We start from the raw sequence: 23,180 nt of genomic DNA, 5'->3' as shown, positions 1-23,180 counted from the left end.
GTTTGCTTTTGTTCTTCTCCACCCCCTGCCCCTCTTTATTTAAGGAGTTGGGGCTTCATTTGTCCCCTACAAACACAGAAACATCCCCAGCAACAATGCAGCAGGATTTCTGTAGAATCCTGGAATATCCTGAGTGGGAAGGGACCGACCCACAAAGATCACCAGGACACCCCAACAATCCCTCAGAGGATCATCCAAACCCTCCTGGAGCTCTGGCAGCCTTGGGGCCGTGCCCACTGCCCTGGGGAGCCTGGGCAGTGCCCACCCACCCTCTGGGGAGGAAGAACCTTTCGCTGAGATCCATCCCAACCCCCCTGGCACAGCTCCAGCCCTTCCCTTCAGTCCTATAAAGACGTGTCAACTTGCAGGATGTCTTTCCCTGATCCCTAAACGGAAAGCAAGGATATCCCTTCCACTTTCAGACATGGGCTGAGGGTGTTTATGGCCTGATTCTTTTGCTGAGGACACACATTGTGGTGGCCATGATCCTCAAGGGCTGCAGGTGGGAGGTTTTCAGCTCCCCCTGAGTGTGGGATAAAGAAGGATCTCAGGTTTGGATATCTCTGTAGTGCCAGGAATGGCTTCCCACTGCTGGAGGGCAGGGTTAGGTGGGATATTGGGGAGCAATTCTTGCATGTGAGGGTGGTGAGGCCCTGGAACAAGTTCCTTCCCACCCTTATCTTTACACTCAAAGTCAAGAAACACTGTGAGAACTTTTCACGTGAAGCTTCTAAATTCCAGTACAACTGCTTGGAAAAACCCAGGACTAAGTGATTAGAAGGAGTATTTCTGTGGCCCTGTCACCACAGGGCTGTTGGGATCATTTGTCCTGACAAGGAGCTGTTAGGTGTGGCATTTAGCAGGGCTTAATAAAGCACAGAGGAGAAATAAAGCTGTTAGGCATGAAATAATTCTTATTTCTTCTAAAACATAGGTCACTTACTGGGTTGATTATGGTTCTAAAGAGAGCTGGCTCTTGATGAAGAGCTCCCAGGAAATGTTTCCTTGTCCACTCAAGTGTACAAGCAATTACCTGCCAGGAGTCTGCCAGGGAGATTATTGTAATAAGGGTTGTTGGTGAATTCCAGATGTTGTAAAGAAATCACTTGACTTTTAGGATTAATCTGAGCTTTTCATTCGTGTCTCTCTTGTAACTGCAGCTCAGAGCCTTGTAAGGGAAGCTGAGCTCACCCCACCCTGGAGGAACCATTGCCTGCAACTTGGCCTCCAGTTTTTGCAACTTTTTTTTGGTCAATCCTTAATTCCAATTAGATTGCAAATATCGTATTTTTTCATCCCAGTGATGGTTCTCTGCTCCTGAGCCTGGGATTGGTGGCAGCTCTTTGGTTTAAAATTACAGCTTTTTCTTCCACATTCAGCCCTGCTTTGCAGCAGTTTTTTTGTGCAGCCTCCAAGAACTGAGGGAACAGTTCTGGGCACGTTCCCCCTGGTTTTCTTTTGTTCTTCTCCACCTCTTACCCCTCTTAAATTAAGGAGTTGGGGCTTGATTTGTCACATACAAATGCAGAAATGTCAACAGCAGTAATGCAACAGGATTTTTGTAGAATCCTGGAATATCCTGAGTGGGAAGGGACCCACAAGGACCATCAGGACACCCCAACAATCCCCCCCTGTCCCTCAGAGCGTTGTCCAAACTCTCCTGGAGCTCTGGCAGCCTTGGGGCCGTGCCCACTGCCCTGGGGAGCCTGGGCAGTGCCCACCACCCTCTGGGGGAAGAACCTTTTGCTGAGATCCATCCCAACCCCCCTGGCACAGCTCCAGCCATTCCCTCAGGTCCTTTGAGTCTTTCTAGTTAAAAAAAACCCAAACAAATGAAACAAAAAACCTCCTCACAGCCTCAAGAAATTGCAAATGTCAGTGATCTTCTGCTGGAAAGGTTGTTCAGGCCACTATAAAAGGTTATGGACTTGCAGAGATGCCACATGGTGATAAAGCTGCTGCTCAGGAGTCTGTGCAGCTTTGTGGGATGGCAGGGGGGAGAGGGAAGGTGTGTGCAGTCCCTCTGGCATGCAGCACATTTCCTTGGAATAACTCTGTGTCTTCCATCAGCACTGGCCATCCTGTGTGGGCCTGGACTCGGCGCTGGTGAGGCCACCCCTGGAGTGCTGTGTCCAGTTCTGGGCCCTCAGCTCAGGAAGGACATGGAGGGGCTGGAGCAGGTCCAGAGGAGAGCAACGAGGCTGGGGAAGGGACTGGAGCACAAGTGCTGGGAGGAGAGGCTGAGGGAGCTGGGGCTGTTCAGCCTGGAGAAGAGGAGGCTCAGGGGAGACCTCCTCACTCTCTGCAACTCCCTGACAGGAGGGGGGAGCCAGGGGGGGTTGGTCTCTTTTCCCAGGCAACCATCAGCAAGACAAGAGGGCTGGGTCTGAGCTGTGCCAGGGGAGGTTAGGTTGGAGATTAGAAAGAATTTCTTTGCAGAGAGGGTGCTCAGCCATTGGAATGGGCTGCCCAGGGAAGGGGTGGATTCTCCATCCCTGGAGGTTTTTAAGCTGAGACTGGATGTGGCATCAGTGCCATGGGCTGGGAACCACAGCGGGGTTGGATCAAGGGTTGGATTGATCATCTCGGAGGTCCCTTCCAACCTGACTGATTCTGATTCTGTGACTGCTCTGGGTGGGCTGTGAGCCCCCCTGCAGCTCTGTCAGCCCAGCAGGTGTCCTGTTATCCAAGCCCTGCAGCACTGGGATGAGATCCCTTCCCTTCACCAGCCCTTCCCTCAGCAGTTGCCTTTTGCCCGTCATGAACACCAAGCGTCATTCGTCCCTTTTCTCCCCCCCAATTCCAGGTGATTCCTCCCAAGGAATGGAAGCCCCGGAGAACCTACGACGACATCGACGACATGGTGATCCCAGCTCCCATCCAGCAGGTGGTCACTGGGCAGTCAGGGTTGTTCACCCAGTACAACATCCAGAAGAAGCCCATGACCGTGGGGGAATATCGGCGCCTGGCCAACAGCGAGAAGTACGGTGCTGTCCAGGGGTGTGCTCGAAACTGGGCAGGGGGGAGTTGTAGGGAAAGCTTTTCTTCTGCAAAGGGAAATGCAACCTTGTGAAGTTTGAAGTGTTTTGGAGGAAAGTGCTTTTTCTTCAAAGCTTACACCCAGAGGCTCAAAAAAGTTTATGCGTTGCTGGGGTTTTGGTGCATCTCAGAGCTTTTTCTGGTAGTTGGTGTAGAAGAATTCTTCAAGGATTTGCCTGAGAATCTTCCTGAAAATAGTGGCTTGGGACTGAAAAAGGAGCTCCTGGTGTATTAATGGTAGTTCTGGAAAATATGTTCCATTGCTGAGGTAGAAATACAAATATCTTAGAGTGTCTGAGCTGATATTGGTGACACAAATGTCTCCTGAGCTCACATTGGTGACAGGAGTGTCTCCTGAGCTCACACTGGTGACACGAGTGTCTCCTGAGCTCACACTGGTGACAGGAGTGTCTCCTGAGCTCACACTGGTGACACGAGTGTCTCCTGAGCTCACATTGGTGACACGAGTGTCTCCTGAGCTCACATTGGTGACAGGAGTGTCTCCTGAGCTCACATTGGTGACACGAGTGTCTCCTGAGCTCACATTGGTGACAGGAGTGTCTCCTGAGCACACACTGGTGACATGAAGTGTCTCCTGAGCACACACTGGTGACATGAATGTCTCCTGAGCTCCCACTGGTGACACAAATGTCTCCTGAGCTCACACTGGTGACATGAGTGTCTCCTGAGCACACACTGGTGACTCGAGTCTCTCCTGAGAGCCAGGGACACTGCAGAGCACTTCAGTGAGCTGGGATGAGCCAGCTGGTGCAAACTGCAGGTCCATCCTGTTTCCAGAGTCACTTTTCCAGAGGTCTGGAGTACCCTGGGTTTTAATCAATGCTGACATTGGGCAGTTATGGCTTTAAGATGAAGGAGGGGAGATTTGGATTGGAGATCAGGAAGAAATTCCTCCCTGTGAAGGTGGGGAGGCCCTGGCACAGGTTGCCCAGAGCAGCTGTGGCTGCCCCATCCCTGGAAATGTCCAAGGTCAGGTTGGAGCAACTTGGGATAGTGGGAGGTGTCCCTGCCCATGGCAGGGGGTGGCACTGGATGAGCTTTAAGGTCTCTTCCAACCCAACCCATTCCATGAGAATGGAAGCTTTGAAGTTTTTCTGATCCCTGAGTGCTTCCCCTGCCTTCAGCTCCCCGTGAAACAACTTCATCCCACATTTCCTTGGGATGGGGATCTGGTGCTTCCCGTCCCTGAGGGGTCTGGTGGAAAGGTTGGAAAGGCAGCAAATGATACGAACCAAAACTGAAATGCACCTTGAGTAGCTCCTGCTCTGACACCCCTGCTGCTTCCCAGGGGTTTATCTGGGGGATATTCCTTAGGATCTCTCACATGCCCATCTCCTCCGTGTCCCTCCCAGGTACTGCACTCCTCGACACCAGGATTTCGAGGACTTGGAGCGCAAGTACTGGAAGAATCTCACCTTTGTCTCTCCAATTTATGGGGCTGACATCAGTGGCTCCCTGTATGATGCAGTAAGTGAAATGCTCCTCTTTTATTCCTTCTTCCTTCTGTAACTTCCTGATTGCTCTTTTCTCATTAATTAATAATTTCTTTGATTGAGCCGCCCTTAAAAAAATAATACCTTTATTATTATTTTTTCCCTCGTTACAAAACTGAGACTAAACTTTCCACCTTCTTCAGAGGCTCGGGATAATGGTGGCATAAAGGAAGCTGGGAAAAGCTTAGTTTTAGTAGAAAAATATGATTTAAACAAGTTCTTATGAAGTGGATGGCCAAAAATTATGTATAGCTTGGGTTTTGTTTCTTTTTTTAAGGGAATAAATAAACCAGAGATTTCTGCTGAAGATCCTTAGAGAGCCAGAAAAAACCCCAGCATTTCAAGGAATTGGTGCTTCATCAAAAATAGGGTTTTTTGATTCTTAACACAAATTATTTGTGTTTGGATTTGAAATTATTTGCATTTGGATTTTTTCTTTGTGAGCAGCTCCATTAGGATACAATGCACCTGCACACTGAATTATTTCACAATTCAAATGGTTTAAGCTTTTCCTTGGTGAAATTTCATCCTCTGCCTAAAGTAATTCTGCCGTGGTCTCTTCTGCTGGAGATGATAAAGGTTCTTCTCTTCTTTCCCTGTTTAGGCAGATAATTTAAATCTCTCCTCTGTAGTTTTCTTTGGAGTGGAAAGTGGCTCTTTTTTGGAGTGTTTTCTGATTGTCTGAGTGTGGAAGCGTTAATGTAAAAGTGTCTTTTTATTATCAGTGGGGTTTAATGTGGAATTAATTGGAATAAGCAGAGGTATCTGAGGCCTTCAGAGCCATGGGCATCACAGGTATCCCTAGGATTTGGTGCTTGGATGAGAGTATCTCATTCTGTTATAATATAGGATTAGAATTACACTATAAAGTAGATAGACTATATAATATAAAGAATGTAGATTATATAAATTACAATATAAAATTATAATGTTTTTTAATATCCCCATTCTTTCCCTGGTGTGATCAGGGCAGGTGACATAATGAGACACTCCTTCTTTAGGAGAAGTAGCTCCTGCAGTGAACTCCATGTACATTGGGTTTCCTGTGAGCAGAAATGAAATTTGAATTACCAATCACACCTAAAGATCATTTCCTGTTCTCAAAGTGCTGCCATTGCTGCAAGAATTGAGGTGGGAGAGTCCCTGAAAGTCGTTCTCCCTCTGCATCATCTCACTTTTCAGCCACTTCCCTCCTTCAGCCCTTTCCTCCCTGCCCCTGGTTTGGTTGTTTTTCGGGCTGATTTGGAAAGTTTCAAGACTGAGCAGCCTGAGAAAAAGATTTGGAAAGTTTCAAGACTGAGTTTCGCTGTCCTGCTGCTCCAGAAGCAGCATCTTGGAGCAGGGAATGCTCCCATCCCTCTCACTTTCCTCCTCACAAATCAAGTGCACTTGGAAAAAAGGGTGTGAAGGAGGCTCTGAGTTTCCTTTTGGAGACTGTATCAGTCTTCAGGTTTGAGATTTGCTCCAGTTAATGGTACAAATTCAAATTCTCAAATTCATGTTGAGGCAGAGAAAAGCAAGTGTCAGATTTAGAACTACCTGCTGCTTTTTTTGTGTTATTGATAAAACCAGGACTGTCATCCCTGTTCTTTCCCTGAAACACTGAGCTGAGGGGGGAAGATTTTGCCTCTTTGGCCACATTAAGGTCACATTATGATGTTCATCAGGTGGAGAAAAACTGCCTGGAATGTCTTTGGGAGAAATGTGTTTTACCCTGAGTTTATCTTGTGTTTATTCACAGAATAGTTAATTAATTAGTGGGGTAATTTATAGTGCAAATGCCTCTTCAAAGAACACTTTAGTGAGGGGCTGGTGAGCCTTCCTGCTTGTGGTCAGTGCTGGACATGAAATAAAGCTTTCTGGAAGCAGGTGGAATTCAATGAATGCAGGTGATAACACCCTTATATCCAGCATTTTAAGGCATTGAAAGGAAGCTGTGGGCTGTGATTCTTCCTGAGAAGTTCCAAACATTTCTCCTGAATTCCAGGACGTGGATGAATGGAACATTGGCAACCTGAACACCCTCCTGGACATGGTGGAACACGAGTGTGGCATTATCATAGAGGGTGTCAACACTCCCTACCTCTACTTTGGGATGTGGAAGACAACTTTTGCTTGGCACACAGAGGACATGGATCTCTACAGCATCAACTACTTGCATTTTGGGGAGCCAAAATCCTGGTAAGTGAGGGCTGTTGCCCTCTGCTTGGAGAGCCCTGAAAAATCCTTTTCTCCAGATCTGCCAAATTCCATCAGATTAATAACCTCTCCATTCCCTTTTTTTTTGCTCTGCTCTCCTCCTCTACATTTAAAAGCAGTTTGACTTTCTTTCGTGCTGCCTTGCTCAGAGGGCCTGATTCCTGACTTTTAGGGAGACTTGTTGACATCATGATTAAAACCAGATTTCAACACTTGGGGGATTTTTGCAAACTAATGCACAGCAGAGCAAGTGGTGATGGGAGTGTGTGGATGCTTCAGATGCACTGTCATAGTGAAAGTCTGTTGTTCTTGCACTGTGCTGTAGGCAGGAAACATCTGTTGCTTTAAAATTTCCATTATTCAAATCCATAAATATGTTTACAGCTCCAGGGACAAACTAGGGCGAAGGGTTATTTTTCCATAGTCAATTTTTGGCACGATTGCAAGCATCTTTTAACACTGTTGGTGCACAGGCTGGTTGAAAATAACTTTCCACAAAAGTAATCAATAGTTAAGGGTGAAATTAAGAACGTAGAGAAGTCTGGAATAAGTTCCCAGGAGCCAATATCCTTCTTTTTCGAGCAGTTTAAAAGTATAACCACAGAGACTTTGCTGAAGATCTTGGTGTGACTAATAAATATTGACATTTGCCTGCAAATTAGAGCTTAAATGTCACAGTGGAGCTGCTGTCATTGTGCCCTGGCAGTGGCAGGTGAGATCCCATCCCTCAGCCCGATGAGTCCCTGGTGACACCGAATATCTCCGGGAATGTTGGTGCCTGTGGGCTCATAAAAGCCCCCAGGAACCAGGAGGCTTTAATGAATGGCTCTAATGCTCTTTTCCAGCCCTGGAAAGGGGTGGAAGGAGGGGCTGAATCTGCTGTAGCATTAATGTGAATTTTAAAACTCCTTCCGACACGTCGGGAGATGTTTCTGACATTCCCGATCCTTCGTCTCCCTCGTTCAGGTGGGTTTTTGCAGGATCTCTTGTGGTGCCTCTGTTAAACAAGCCTGAGTTGAAGAAAAGGATTTCTGGATTGTAAATGGGGTATGAAATGCTCTCAGGAAAAGGTTCTTCCCTCGGAGGGGACACCAAAGTTTCAGCACCAAACCTGCCCGAGCTCCGGGAGTGTTCGGACAACGCTTTCAGGGACGGGGGGAATTGTTGGGGTGTCTGTGCAAGGCCAGGAGTTGGGCTGGTGATCCTTGGAGGACTCTCCCAGCTCAGCATATTCCAGGATTCAGTTTTTCCTCCGGAATCATCCCATTCCAGCCCCTTTTCCCGGTTCCCATCTCCACCAGGTGGTGCCGCAGCACACGGGAAGCTCCTCATCCCCTCCCGCCACATCCCACAGTGTCACCTCCAGCCCGGTGCTCCCTCCCCTGGTGTCCCCACCCAGCCCTGCTTATTCCAGGAGCTGTGGGAGCAGCTGAGCCGAGCTCTGGCTTGGGCTGTTCCCTCCTGTTCCCTCTCTCTGCTCCTTCCACCCCTGGGTGTTAACGGGCTCTGACTCACCCTGTGTGCTGCCTGGAATGGAGAGTTAACACTTTCCAAAAGTAGAAATAAGAGCAAATTCACCCTTAAAAGAGAAGCTGGAAAAGCAGCAGGAAATCACTGGCTGTTCTACAAACCCACAGTGTGAGTAAAACTTAAAAGAACAGCTGCTAAATGGAGTATACACAAAGTATTTGTAGCCTCATTTAAACTGCTTTTCTTCTTGCACTTCATGCTGGGGGTTTTTCTTGGTGGTTTTTGTTGTTTTCCTTTTTTCCCCTTGGGTTTGATGGCAGTTTTTTAGTGTTTAGTGGGTTTTTTGTGTTTTTTTTGGAGTATTGTAACTCTGATATGTGGATATCATAAGGATGTGATATGATATCATATCATAAGGATGAGAAACTCTTTGCATGAAGCTGTTGCCTCATCTTTACTAAACAGTGTTTTTTCATAGAATCCCAGAATGGTTTGGGTTGGAAAGGCCCTTAAGGATCATCAAGTTCCAACCTCCTGCCATATCTTTATATTTGCTCTTGTTTCTGTGGGAAATAGGGATTGTACAGAGAAACAAAACAAATCTCCAAAGAGTAAAACTCAAATCACCTTTGTGTGGCACGTTTGGGTGAAGAGGTTAAAAATCAGAAAGAATTGGAAGTTATAGATGCAAAACTGCATCTGGCAAGTACCAGATTTCAGAAGTTCTTGGGAGCTCTTATTTTTATCTGATCCACTGAGAATTTTGGGGAGAAGCTGGGGAACAGCTAAAATCCCCCTGAGAGGAGTTAAGGAGTTCAGCCACTGCTGCTTATAGTGGGAGTAGAGAAGAGAAATCATAAAATCTGCTTGAAATTTTTACCAAGGAGCTCAGGTGTCGCTGCTTAAAAACCCAAGCAGGAACTTGCTCTGCACCTGCTTTGTTTGTTGGTTTTTAAATGCACTTTCCCCCCTGTTTAAAAAGGAGAGGAGGATTTTTATGCAGTGATTCTGTGTTTGTGCAGTTCTCTGGGAGTCACTGGTTCTCTGAACCTCCCCCAGCTGGGGGGAAAAGGAGGATTTTGAGGACAGACCATGTTCTGAGCAAAGTGTTTTCCCCTTCAATGGAGTTTTTCTTATATAAATGCCAGTGTGTGACACAGAACTAGATGGGCTGTGACAAGATGCCACTGCTGGTTTGGCAGGGCCTCCCTGCTGTTCCCTTAAGCATAAGGCAAGAGTTTGCCACTTGCCCAAGTCATTTCTTCCTTGTTCTTCACTGTGACAGCTCCTGTTAATGAGTTCTCAAGCTCTTCCCTGAACAAGCTTCCAAAAGTAAATCTGAATATCCCTTGGAGCAGATCTGGAACTTTCCAGGTACCTGAGCAGCTCACCATGTTCTGGAAGTGGTTGCAGCCATCCCAGAGCTCAGCTGGGGGAGCTCTTGGACTGCACTGCTGCAATTCCAGTGGTGCAGCCTGGCTTTACTCAAGGATGGCTCAGATGTTCACTCTGTTTTGCTGGCACCACCTCTGTGGAAATTTCCCAGCTTCCTTCATCCTTTTTATAGACTCTGTGACTCTGACAGTGATCATCTTGGAAGCACCTCAGGGAACAGCAGGAGTGTGGAGAGTTAGGAAGTCTACCAGTTTGGGTTCTGAGCTCTAAAATAAGAGGCAGAGTTATTGTTTGGCTGTCAGAGATATTTATATAGTGAAACCAAGGACTCTGTATATTGGTAGTATTCTGCTTCAAAACTGCCTGTTAAAAACCATAACTCTCCCTTGGTGTCTCCCATAAATTATCTTTATCTCTAATCCAGGCTGTCTCCCACAGCCCAGCTCTGCAGGGGAAGCTCTGTGGGAAGGCTGAGGAGCCACCAGCCCTGTTTCCATCCAAGGGGAAGGGGAGAAAGGAGTTGGGCTCCTTGAGGTTCCCTCCCAGACCTCATTCAAGTGGGTTCTACAAAAAAATCTCTATTATTTCACAGAACCCAAGAATTTTTAGGGTTAGAAGGGACCTCTGGAGATGATTCAGTCCAATCCCAGAGCAGGTGGCACAGGAATGTGTCCTGGTGGGTTTGGAATGTCACCAGAGAGGGAGACTCCACACCCTCCCTTGGCAGCTGTTCCAGGGCTCTGCCACCTCCATGGAAAGAGGTTCTTCCTCATGTTGAGGTGGAACTTCTTGTGTTTTAGTTTCTGGCCATTCACTGCTCCGTGTCCTGTCAGTGGGCACCACTGGAAAGAGTTTGGCACAATCCTATGGACACCCCTTGGAGATATTTATACAGATTGATAAGATCCCCTCTCAATCTTCTCCAAACTAACCAGGCCCAGCTCCCCCAGTCCCCCCTGACAGGAGAGATGCTGTGCAGGAGCTGAAGGACCTTCTCATGGAGCTCTTGTGGTATTTGGGACAACTTTGACACCTTGGTGACAAGGAATCTGTCTCCTGGGTCAGGGAGGATTCTTACTGAGTGTTTTGTGCCTTTCATTCCTGTCTTTGCAATGTTCCCTCTTACAAAACAGGTGCTTTGGGGCCTGTTGGGATTGCAGGTAAAATAAATGTCTGTGGCTCAACAACTCAAAGTGGCTTCTCTCTGCGACCTAATGAGCATCTGCTGGGTCGTGCAGCTCCTTGATTAATGTGTGTCTCTGTCACTGCAGAGAAGTGCTGCTGCCAACACTCCTGGTGCTGTTCCTTTCCATCAGCAGAGGCAGGACAGGCTGCAGCAGTCAGGGGTGTCTGCACAGGGTTGTGTCCCTGGGATGCAGCTTCAAAAATTATTCAGCAAAAGTGAAGCAGTCGAGCAGCAAAGGGTCACCCAGCCATGAGGGAGAGGAAAGGGGTAATGGAAAACAAGCTCTTTTCCTGCTTCTCACTAAATAATTTAGATTGCAATGCCTTTAGTTCTTAAATTCTGTTGTGCTGGCCCAAGAAGGAGGAGCACTGCTGTGTCTCCAGCCCTGGTTGTGCTGCAGGGACCTGCCCTGCCCCTTGGGTTGGACTCACCTCCTCCCAGAGATGCTGATCCCTCCTGATGTGCTGTTCCCAGGCCCATGCTCTGCTCCACACTGTGCTCACACTGCTGTTGTTTTCAACTGGAAAATCGCTCTGACAGGCTGAAGAGATATTATGGAAGGTGTGGGCACTTCCCATCAGACACCCCAGGAGCTGGGAGCTGTTGTGTAACCTCATGTGAAGCCCCTCAGGCAGCTGCCAGAGCGAGCCTTTGACTCGCTTTTTCTCCCTCAAATTACAATAAAATGTCCCTCTCCCATTAGGAATTTAATTACGACCCTTTCATGGTCTCCAACTTTTGAAAAAAACCTGAAATATGTTTCATTTTGCAGCCCTGTATTAAACCTCTGGTGGTGGGAATTTTTGCTGTATCAATTATACATATTATGTGTAATCACCTCGTGCGTTCCTATGCTGAGAGCTAAAATTGAGCATATTGTCAAGTGGAAACTCATTTTTATAATGACAGAAGCAACAAAACTGAATGCCAGGCCTCATTCTTCATGGTTATTATGGCATTTTATTTGAGGAACTTGTGTGGCTCAGCCCTTGCCACTCCAAAAGCATATTTTTAAACACTGAGATGCTCCACATCGCTTTGTTTCCTCTTGATAAAGATGTACAATCCCTACCTGGAGGCTTCCCGGGGTGGGGAAGAGCTGGAGGAAGCTTTAAATCTCAATATTGTGAATTTGATGTTACACTTTAGAAGTGCAAGGTCTTGTTTTGTCAACAGTGTAACACCTGACTGGGTAATAAAGTTGTTTTTCTTGGCTATTTTGTGACTGATCTTGCTGTACAGCAACAGTATTTAATTTATCTCCAAGTACTGGTGGGTTGTTACACTGTTCTTTCTCTCAGAAACTGCAGGTGTTAAACCAGGCTGACACTCAGGAAGGTAATTGATTTTTATAAAATGTCCCTTTTTCCTTATCATGATGGATGTTTAATCCCCTTTAATTAAAACAGGGCGCCAGCTTTAGCTCTTAAGTTAGATCGTCTCCTCTCCAAAACACTCCCTCTCTGGAAGTGGATCATGCCTAATCTGTTTGACTTTGATATCACAAAGTACACTTTATGCCAGAGCAGCAGTTTATGTGGAATTAAGGACAAATTACCAGAGGAACTTTAAAATAATATGATTAGTTGGAAGCACTGGTCACAGATACAATTACAGTGGAGTTCTGCTTTGTGAAAACCTGCAAACCTGAAGGTGCAGAGTTACCCCAGAACTTTGTTGGTTAAAGTAGTTTAGAATTTCTCCTTTCTTCCCTCCAGGTGAGCAGTGTGGGGTAAGTCTGTCTTTAGCAGTGAAGGAGGACAAGGCCATGGGAAGACTTGTCCAAAGATGTTGTGGCTGCTCCATCCCTGGAAGTGTCCAAGGCCAGGTTGGAGCAACCTGGGATAGTGGGAGGTGTCCCTGCCCGTGGCAGGGGTGGCACTGGGTGGGCTTTAAGGTCCCTTCCAACCCAAACCATTCTGGGATTCCATGACTTCCTTGTCACATTTACAGTTTAATAACATTTGTTGTGTCTGTTACTGGTGCCACCAGCACCAGGGAATCCTCCCATCTTCTGACAGAGATGTGATGAGATTTAAAGCAGGACATGGCTGTTCCCTTGGGAGGGGATTGTCCAAGGAGCCCTCTCTGTCCTTGGCTGAAAGCATCTTGGGAAGCAGCTGCAGCTCTGAGGTGCTGAGGATCTCACTCTGATTTTATTTCTCACTGTTGTTTTAAACAGCTGCAGTTTTCCCTGAGCAGAACTCTTGTCCTCTCCTTCCCCCCCAGGCCAGAACACGTTAATCCCTGGAAAACTCTCTTGGAGAAAGAAAATGACCTAATACAGTCATGGAGCTTAACTCTTCCAGCTTCTCCCTCTCCATTTGCCAGGCAGGATGCTGGGCCCTCATCCCCATTTCCTCTGGGTGATGTTCTGGGTTTTAACACACCCTCCCATGTGTTGCAGCTCCTCGTGAGCTCGGTGTAATCTCATTTAAAGCAGCTGGTTTAATGTTTGATACCCAATTGTGTGGCAGCAGGGGGGAAGGGCACTTGTGCCTTGCATCATTTATTGCCTCCTAACCATCCCAGTTCCTTAGGAGGGCATTGCCCAGGGGTTGGAATCACTGAATGGATCAAATGTGACTGTAAGTGCTGGTTATTGGGATCCCACTAACCCTGGCACCCTGGAGATCCCAAATTTCTTCAGGCTGGATTAGCTGGAATCCCCAGCTGAGTTTTGCCCTGAGGGAGCTGATGCTCCATACTGAGAACTTTTATTTTTCCCAGTTTCACTTTTCCTGTGTCTTGGGGTTGTGGAGTTCAGGAGAAGGTTCTGCAGCTTTCCTCCCTCAATCCCTTCCATGTGAGGTGTGTGGGGTTGCCTTGCTCTCAGACATTGTCCACACTGGCTGTTTGTGTGTTCTGGTCCTGCCAGCAGAGATTTATGGGCTTGTTGGGTGGAGTGGGGGGAAAGAAGGGGCAGGGAAGGCCATTTGGCCCTGGTGGGCTCCTCACAGCTCACAAATTCCCTTCCTGCCTCTGCTATCCCATGTAATCTGTTTTACAGCTCTGCAGTTTTGGATGGAGAAAGAGCAGAATTTATGGTGATGGTTGATTTATGGATTAACTGCAACACCATTTGCTCTCAGGCAGATTTGGCAAAGCCAGACCCTTTTCTGTTGATAAAAGGGAGAGAGGAAGGAACAGTGGGTGATATTCATTGAAAGGAATAAAAGGAAAGGGAGATAAAGGATGGCCAGGCAGAAGAGCTTTTCACTCTCCCATCTCTTCCAAAACAGAGGTGAAAGCTGCTTTGGAAGGGGCTTTCTGCACTGAGAATCCATGTGCATGTTGATTTGCTGGGAGATCCATGGAAGGAGGGATATATTGAGATGCAGAATTGCATCCCCCTGTAATTCCCTGATAACTGAGAGCAGGGAGTTATTAATAAAGCCTTGCAAGCTTCGGGCACTGCAGTCATTAGTTAATCAATACAAACCACACTCTACTGCTGAGATCCAGCCCAGCCCCTTCATCCTGGGGGTGGGAATGTGGGGGAAGGAGGAGGGAAATCCCACCAGGAAGGGGACAGTGCTACTGGTGGTTTGCTTTAAAAATCCTGGGATCAGCTTGTTGTCCTCAACCTGAATGAACTCTGACTTGGGGACGTGGATTGTCTTCCCAGTCAGGTGCTGCCATTGGAATAAATGGAGATTTTTCTTTTTAATAGACTTAGGGTTTTTATTAGGCTTTTGTAGATTATTGAAAGGCCATTTTTCTGCTGCAGAGGAGGCACAGCATTTCGGGGAGGCAGGACTTGTGTTGCCTGTGAGAGAAAATGCCAGGAAGAGCAAGCCAGGCTCTGGGACTGATGGAATCAACTCTGGAAGAGCCCAGATGAAATGACCTCAGCTGCTCAGACCCCCTTCCACTCAGCTCTGTGCTGTTTGTGCTTCCCCTCCAGAGTCCTCTTGGGTTTTTATTCCCATCTAAATCCACTGCAAAAGGCATGGAATCGGTGTGGACTTCTCTGCCATTTTAGTGTTCAGTCTGTGCATTTTCTGTCCATCTTTACTGAGCCTGTTTAGTTTGTTGAAATTATAAATTTTTGAGGTTGGGGTTCAGTTTTGAGACTTGCAAACTCAGCAAAGTGGAGCCCCTTCCCATCTGTGGTTCCTCTTTGCACCTTCCATAATGATCTGGGAAGATGAGATGGTGCCCTGGGATCACATCCTTGTTTTTGAAGGTGGAGATGCTGATCTGGGATCACATCCCTTGTTGGAAGGTGGAGATGGTGATCTGGGATCACATCCTTGTTTTTGGAGGTGGAGATGGTGCCCTGGGATCACATCCTTGTTTTTGAAGGTGGAGATGCTGATCTGGGATCACATTCCCTTGTTGGAAGGTGGAGATGGTGATCTGGGATCACATCCTTGTTTTTGGAGGTGGAAATGGTGACCTGGAAGGTTGTAGCCAGGGGGGGTTGGTCTCTTTTCCCAGCCAACCATCAGCAAGACAAGAGGGCTGGGTCTGAAGCTGTGCCAGGGGAGGTTTAGGTTGGATATCAGGAAGAATTTCTTTGCAGAGAGGGTGCTCAGCCATTGGAATGGGCTGCCCAGGGAAGGGGTGGATTCTCCATCCCTGGAGGTTTTTAAGAAGAGACTGGATGTGGCATCAGTGCCATGGGCTGGGAACCACAGTGGGGTTGGATCAAGGCTTGGATTGATGATCTCAGAGGTCCCTTCCAACCCAGCTGATTCTGTGATTCTGTCATTCTTCCCTGCTCCATCCCACTCTTTGAGCCTGATCTGACTTGGGCCCTGGGGGAGAATGAGCTTGCACATTCCAGCTTGGGAAGGCCAGGAGGCACCAGGGGTGGTGCTGCAGAGCTTTGTCTTTATTCTCATTTTGTTAAACTGGCAAAAATCAGCGGGGATTTTTTTTTTTTTTTTTTCCCCTCTGCTCAGCAGAGAAAATTGTGGTCGGGTGATGGCAAGTGCAGCACAAGTGTGGTTTAAAATAAGAGAAGCCTGTGGTAATGACAGCACTTAAATAGCACTCTGCTGTCTGAGAGCCCTGCAGTTGTTAACTCTTTAATGTTCTCAGCGATAAATAGGCTGGGTTTGCACCCACTTCGCTTCTAACTGCCCAATCAACCAGACCAAGGGGATCAAACAGAAGAAATAAAGGAAACTTTGCAAACTTTCTCAGTGATCTTCATCAAATCTCAGCTACAACACCCCTGGCTTTGATGTCGACAAGAACACAGGCCCTCACTTCAAAGCAGTTGGAGTTTGAAACGGTGCAGTTGATGGATGAGGAGAATTAAACCTTTGGAATGCTGGGGGTTTTTTTTCCTCCTTAAAAAACCCAGAAGAGTGTGTGTGGAGGCATTGCACCTCTAGCACCCGGGGTTTCCTAATCTAAAAATATCTTTCATTACAGGTGAGCAGATTTCTTTTGTTCTGCTGTAGGCAATTATCCATATTTTTTTTTCAGGAATACGTGTTGCTGTGCCTGGTGAAGGAGGCAGCTCACATGGGTCACTTGGTACAAGACACAAATATCTGTGATCTCCCTTGGTTCCCTTTTTTCTCCTTGTTTCTGCAGTTGAAACGAGCTATTATTTTAGAATACAAGGTCTTTGAAGTCTAATCTTTGCTTTTCTTTCCCCTTTCTACAGTATCCACTACAAAAAGCAACCAGTAATTAATAACCTGATTGCCAGTTGAGGGAAATAAATCTGATGTGAACAGGTTCTTCAAAACAAATAACAGGGAATGGCAAGGGGATGAATATTGTAGTCATTCATCTCTGTTGAATTGTATACTAATTATCTTCTTGGCTAAACTGAATGAATAAATGACTTCATAATGTTTTTCCCCAAACACCTTTTCTTAGTAAAATGCCTCCTTCATGCTGCTCATTCACTGCAGGCAGGGGCTGGCTGTGGGTTTATTTTTGCATGTGGAAGGAGAGTCACTCCAATGTGAGCTGTAATTCTGTGCTTTGTGCCTGGCATTTGGAGCTGACTGGACTGGGACAGTGAGAGCCTTTCCAAGAGCAGATGGTTGTTCATCTGAAATGCTCTGCTTTTAAACTAGTGTTTAAAAATTGCATTTGGAGTTCTGGAAAAAAAAAATAATCTCTTTTTGTGTTCACAGAGTTTGGGGTTAGTGAATCGCTGTGAAAATTGCTCAGTTCTGTGCAAATCTTGGAATTCAGTTGTGCCTCTTAGAAATTAATGTTGCTTTAAAATCAGAATTTTAAAAAGCTCCTGTCTAATGTCACTCCTTGAAACTAATGGCTCTTTAATCCTATTTCTAGCTCATGGCAACTTTGAGGGTTTGAAGAGTCTTTTAGAAGTAGATGATTGGCACGAGTTGGGCTTGACTTAATCTTGCACCAGTCAATCCCTAAGGATTTGATCCCAACTCCAGAGTTCTGCTCCAGATATTGTAACTGGAAAACAAAGGGAGAGTTTGCAATTGCAACTGGAGTTTCTCCAGGGAAGGAGAAAAGTTTCTCACCTTGCTGTTCTGGCAGCAGCAAAATCGCTGCCGTTCCTTCATACTGGGGAGAATTAGGAGGTTCTGTGCACGGAAAAGGGGTTGTCTGGAGTGAGGTGGGCCCTGTGGGGTGAGTGCTGAGTGTGTTTGGTGCTGCCCAGGCTTTGCTGGGCAGGGTTTGCCCTGATTTTCTCCCAGTGCTGGCTCCCAGAGGGTTGGATGTGCCCAGTTGTGTGCAGGGCTCGTGTTCTTTGGAGCTGTCAAAGGCCCGGGTTGAGCTGGTGTGTTCTGGGGCTGTAATCTTGTCCTGTCATTACCTATTAACTCCTTATTATGGCTTTTGGAGCTGATACTCCCCAACCTCTGTGTTTATCTTTCTCCCTGTGTGTATTTCAATAAAAATGTCATTATTTGAAATCGTTGACACCGGTGGTTAAAGAGCCTGAATTCCATGGGCTGTTGTCCTGTGAAATGATCCATTAAAGATAAAGCTGCAGGCACTTGATAAAGGTTCTTTGCTCTGATCCATGTGTGATCTTATCTCCAGAGCATGTGTTTGCATTCCTGATGGGAAGGAGCCACAATAGAAGGGGACAGGAGATGGAAGCCAGAGAATTTATTCCCAGCCAGTTCAGTGTGGTCCAAGCTCAGGTTTGATGAGGAGAAGGAGAGAGGGAGTTGATTTCTGTATTTTAGCAAATTGTTGGGAGAGAGGGGTGAAGGAAGGTTAAATATGGAGGAATGTAAAGGTGAGGAAAAGAGAGGTGACCATGAAAGGGAGGTGACAATGCTATCAACAAAGGAACAATCTGTTCTTCTTCTTGAATTATTATTTTTTTTTATTCATACAGGCTGCAAAACAGCTTAAAAATAGTGTTGGACAAAAGTTAGACTCTGATCCTTGGGGGTCCCTTCCAACTCAGGATATTCCATGGGGAAAACCCCCTTTTTACCCTGAGCTTTGCTTTGACACAGTGAGGAGATGGAATATAGTAAAGATTTTACCTTCTAGAAAAATCAGGATCTGAACTTTGCAGAGAGGGACCAACCCTCTATTAATGGTGGCCCTTAATGGCTTTTACTGGCTGATAAATCTCCCTGATGGACTAAGGAGTTTTCTTTGGAGGCTTTGCTGTCACAGGGGCTAAAGATGTTGAAGGTCAGGGTTCAGATTCTGCATTTCTGGACACACTTTGCCTTGCAGAGATTCAAATAGCAGCTTTTCAACATCCCTGCTGTGGCTGAGAGTGGGTTGGCATTTGAATCTTCAGAGGGTCAGTGTTCTTGGCACAATTAAATCTGCTTTGAGGACAGAAAACTAACCCCAGCTCGACACGTGGGCTTGGGCATTTGCACTGTGCTGTTCCTGTTCTGCTTCTGGTCCTTATTTCAGTAATTATGGTTTGTTAAACTGTGTGGGGCCTGTTTGGGCAACCCTTGTGCACATTCTGTGGAATGAACTTTCTTACCTTCTCACATGGACAGGATTGAAGTGACATTTCCAAAGTCCTGGGGTTGATCCTCCTGCCCTTGGAGCCCCAGTTCCAGCAGAGAGTGGGTGTTGGATTTGGTGAATTAATCACTGCTTAATTGCTCTGTGTTGGGGCTGATGTGTAATGAGGTGGGGAGACAAGGTGTAACTATCAAAAACTCTTTGAGTGACAACTGTGGCAAGGAAAGGTCTTGGAAGCTTTGGGGGAGGTTGGATGAAGGGACAGGATGGTCTGGTCCTCTGCCAAAGGCAGGGATGGCTCCAGGTGAGAAGAATTCCTCTTAAACAGGGGGAGAACAGGTGTGAGCTTGTTATGGAACAGATTTTTTGTGTCTCCTTGGCCACTGAAAGCTAAAAGTTGAATTTCCTCCATTTTGAAGCAGCAATGAGGAGAATCTGAGACTGGAAGGTCCCTGAGGAGCAGCTGGTGCTGGAAGCTGTCCCTGCCATAGTGAATTCCCTGTGACATCATTCCTTAAAGGCCTCCAGACTGATCCCTGGATCCCAGCATGGCCTGTCAGCTGGTTTTTACTGAAACACTTGTTTAATTCTTAACTCACAAGACATTTGCTTATTTATTTTCATTGTTCCTGATAATAATTCTAAGCCATTAGAGGGGAAAATTGTATTCAGAAATGCTGTTTCACACTTTATTTGTTTGATGATTTAGAGCGATAGAAAATAGCACATTTGCTGGCTTTTATAGTCTGATAATTATCCACATCCATCAAGCCCCATTCCAGGGGAATAAACAAAACACCAAGAAAATTACACTATTAATGACATCCTATGATGGCAAAGAGGAAGGATCTTTCTTTTGTGTTAAGGATAAAGAGGGGACTGTCCAGTTAAACTTATATTTGGGAGAAATTCTTCCCTGGGAGGGTGGGGAGGAGCTGGGATGGAATTCCCAGAGAAGCTGTGGCTGCCCCAGCCCTGGAAGGGTCCAAAGCCAGGCTGGAGAAGGGAAGGCTCCAGGGAGACCTGAGAGCCCCTTCCAGGGCCTAAAGGGGCTCCAGGAGAGCTGGAGAGAGATTTGGGACAAGGGATGGAGGGACAGGACACAGGGAATGGTTTCAAACTGCCAGAGGGCAGGGATAGATGGAATATTGGGAAGGAATTCTTCCCTGGGAGGGTGGGAGGCCCTGGCACAGGTTGCCCAGAGAAGCTGTGGCTGCCCCTGGATCCCTGGAAGTGTCCAAGGCTGGGTTGGAGCAACCTGGGATGGTGGGAGGTGTCCCTGCCCATGGCAGGGGGTGGAACTGGATGGGCTTTAAGGTCCCTTCCATAAACCATTCCATAATTCCATATTAACAAAAGCAAACTACCATTATAAGGAGATAATTTTCTCACACATTTGTAGCTTTGGGGCAAAACCTTGTGAACTTATGACCCCAACTCAGAAACTCAGAGAATCATATGAAGGTAGAGAGCAGAAATGCTGGAATTAATGTTTCAGGACACAAGTTTGGAAGCTGAGAGTGTTTCATGTAGAACAGTAAGTTCTGTTTGAGTACAAGTGATACTTGATCCCCTTCAGGGACTTTGTGTTGTTTTGGTGGGAAGTAGAAAAAGGTGATTGGAAAGGCTCAGGATATCACGTTCAGATTGTTGACTTTGGGGTGAGGTGACATTTGGGTCGTGTAACTATAACTTTTTTTTTATCCTGAGCTGGTTTTTTCTTTCCCCACCCTGTAAATCTCCTGTTCCCTGGCAGAGCAGCAGCACATCATTCACGCTGCAATCCCACAAATTGCTGAGTGGCAGCTTTTTGGGGGAAGCTTGGCCTTTTGTCTTGGTCAACCACTGCAAGACTGACCCTTGGCATTAGTCCCTTGGTTTGTTTGCAAGCTCAGTTCCTTGGAATTTTGATCTACCCTCAAACAGCTGCTGCTTTAGCACTATCAACATAAACTTGGCTTTTCTGGGGGGACCAGGTTGAACCAGGAGGGGACAAATTCTGCCCTGGCTCAAGGTCAGTGTTTCCAGCACTGTTGGGTTCTCTGGTGGCTCTTGCAGGGTTTTTCTCTGCAGCAGAAATAGTCTATAAAAAGATGGTTCTTAAGAAAGGCTGTTCAAATATTTATGCTGCCACCATCACTTCTTTTTACTTGAGGTTGTTTGGGGGAGTGGAAAATCCTTTCTTCATCCAGGTGAGTCCTGCTCCACACCTGCTCCAACCCTAACCCAAAACTGCCCCTGCCAAGGGCTGGAAGCCTCAGGCAGTTCTCAGTCCAACAGTCCTGACACATCCCAATCCATGGAGACTGAGTCTGTTTTGGCCAATTGATATAAAAGTGGTATTTTGCTTCTTTTGAAGTTTTTTTTCCTTCTCTGCCCTTGTCTTTGTGGAAAGCATTTGTCTGTGATCTGAATGGGACAGAGGAGGGGAGGAGTTTTACACGTGTCTTAATTTTTTAGTTTTCTTTTTCAAGGTTTTCATAGGGCAGAGGAGGGTTCTTTGTATTTTTCTAGAGAAAATACATTTAATATTTTAGCCAGGAGATTTAAAGAAAAATAACCACCAAAAAAAAAAAAATTGTTAAAGCATTCAAAGCTATGCATCTAGAAAAGGAAATTCTTGGATGTGCTTTTGCCTGGGGGTTGTCCCTGGAATTAAAGCTTTGCAGTTGAGCTGAGCCCCAGCTGTGGGGGCTGAGCCACACCAGGACTTTTGTCCCCGCCACGTGCTGGATGTTTTTCCCACTGGAAGCAGGAGGACACCCAAAAAATTTTATTTATTGCTCCAAAACTGCAGCAACTCCTTTGACTGCAGCAATTGTGAATGTTTGCATTGTTGTTCTGCCTCCCAGTCAATCAGCTGATGTGGAGATGGAGCTCAATCTGTTCCCAGCCTTCTGTTCCTCTTGCTGGCTCTAAACAGCAGCCCAAATTCTGCCTTTATTGCCTGTCTCTGTGTAAATCACTCAGATCTGTGAGCAGAACTCAAAGCACAATTTGACCTACTTTGAATCCTCTCCTGCTGTTAATTTTGTGAATCCTCTAAAAGAAGTGCAGGGGGGGGGATGTGTGGTGGGCTCAGCTTCCTAAAGCCCGGCCCAAAGAAAAAAGTGAGTTTCTAAAGTGGGAGTCAGCTCTTACCACTCTGTGCTGGGCTATTTTCATTTCTCTATTATTACATATAGTTCTTTTTTATAAGCTGGAAATTCCTCCTCTCTGGCTGGTTTCTATCCAAGCAAGTCCTTTTTCTTTGGCTCTCCACGGGCTGTTCTCTAAAGCCTGGCTTGGCTTTTTGCAGGCTGCAGTTTCAGATAACACAATAACCATGTTCCAATGTATTAAACTTTTAACATCCTCAAGATTCAATTAATCTTATCTTTACAACTCCCAATTACAGGCACTAATTAAGTGAAGGTTGCATTGTAGACTGGGGATATTACATTAATCATCAGCAGCCTTGTAGCCATAAATTAGTTCTTTCCCAATCCTTCAGCATTTTTCCCAGAAGGAATGGAATGTCTCATTTCCCTGTTTTAAGGGACATTAATCCCACAAAGGAGCTTTGGATCGGGATTAGTTTTATCACATTTATGTAAGTGATGAATGGTCTTTGTAAAATAAAAGCCACCAGCTTTGTCCCACACAAATGGAATTGAATTGTTTGATAATTATGCAATTTAAGGCCCTGTCAAACTTTGGTCAGGGGATGTTGGGAGTCCATTGCTGGATTTATTATTTTACAAGATTAGGGGCTACACAGTGTTTTGCCTGAAATTTTTGTTTTAAGCCATCAGTTGAAATCAGCTTAATGTCTAAATCTTGAAGCCCCCTGTGTTTGATTTCTGTCCTGTGTTATCCTCCCAACCTGCCAGGCCACAGCAGGTGCATTTTGATTTTGTAATACAGGAAATATGGCTTTTATCTGCTCCTCCTTACATTGCAGACTCGAGTTTTAGACTTGAAAATCGAGGAGTTGGCTGAAATTCCTCTCAACTCAGGTGTGTTTTGAGCTCTTGTCCTAAGCAGAGCAATGTGTGCACCTGCTGTTGAGATGGTGCAAATTCCCCCCTGCAATATCCTGTTTGCAGCTTGTTGTAATGAGGCCTGATGGCTTTGACATCTTTATTGGAAATAGCAAAAATAATGCATTTTTTATTGTTCTCTTTGAAGAGAACTTATTGCTGGCAGTAAATGCCATTCTCCCAAATGTAAATTCTCAGAATTCTCCAGCACCAAAAGCAGGGAGAGCCACGTTTCACTCTCTGCACTGTGTAACCAGTGATTTACAAATTTCCACTGGCAAGATTATGTGTGGCATCATGTTAAACACACTCAAGTATTTATCATTTGTCAGGGTATTTCCTTCCCTCCTTAGAACCTGAACACATAAATCTCAGTCACCTGATTTCTGATTTTTTTTTTGCTCCTGTGAATATTCAAAGCACTGAGGGAACTGAAAGCTTTTGGAAGAG

At 46.1% G+C, this 23,180-nt stretch overlaps 1 protein-coding gene across 6 annotated transcripts in view; it reads left to right on the top strand.

The window, feature by feature from the left end:
* Positions 1–23,180, top strand: part of KDM4B (lysine demethylase 4B) — a 93,267-nt gene that overhangs the window by 12,516 nt on the left and 57,571 nt on the right. For 4 of the 6 annotated variants that reach the window (XM_039382841.1, XM_039382844.1, XM_039382840.1 and 1 more), the window contains exons 3-5: positions 2,807–2,982; positions 4,413–4,527; positions 6,541–6,734. In XM_039382841.1, the coding sequence (XP_039238775.1) occupies positions 2,807–2,982; positions 4,413–4,527; positions 6,541–6,734 (485 nt within the window). Of the gene's footprint in view, positions 1–2,806; positions 2,983–4,412; positions 4,528–6,540; positions 6,735–16,245; positions 16,329–19,127; positions 19,384–23,180 lie in introns of those variants that run through there. The other 2 variants (XM_039382842.1, XM_039382843.1) reach the window with 2 other exon arrangements.

This window comes from Pipra filicauda, unplaced genomic scaffold, assembly GCF_003945595.2.
Source record: "Pipra filicauda isolate LSUMZ 115617 unplaced genomic scaffold, ASM394559v2 scaffold285_size1263560_pilon, whole genome shotgun sequence".
NCBI lineage: Eukaryota > Metazoa > Chordata > Aves > Passeriformes > Pipridae > Pipra > Pipra filicauda.
This window is presented reverse-complemented; position numbering and strand designations above follow the sequence as displayed.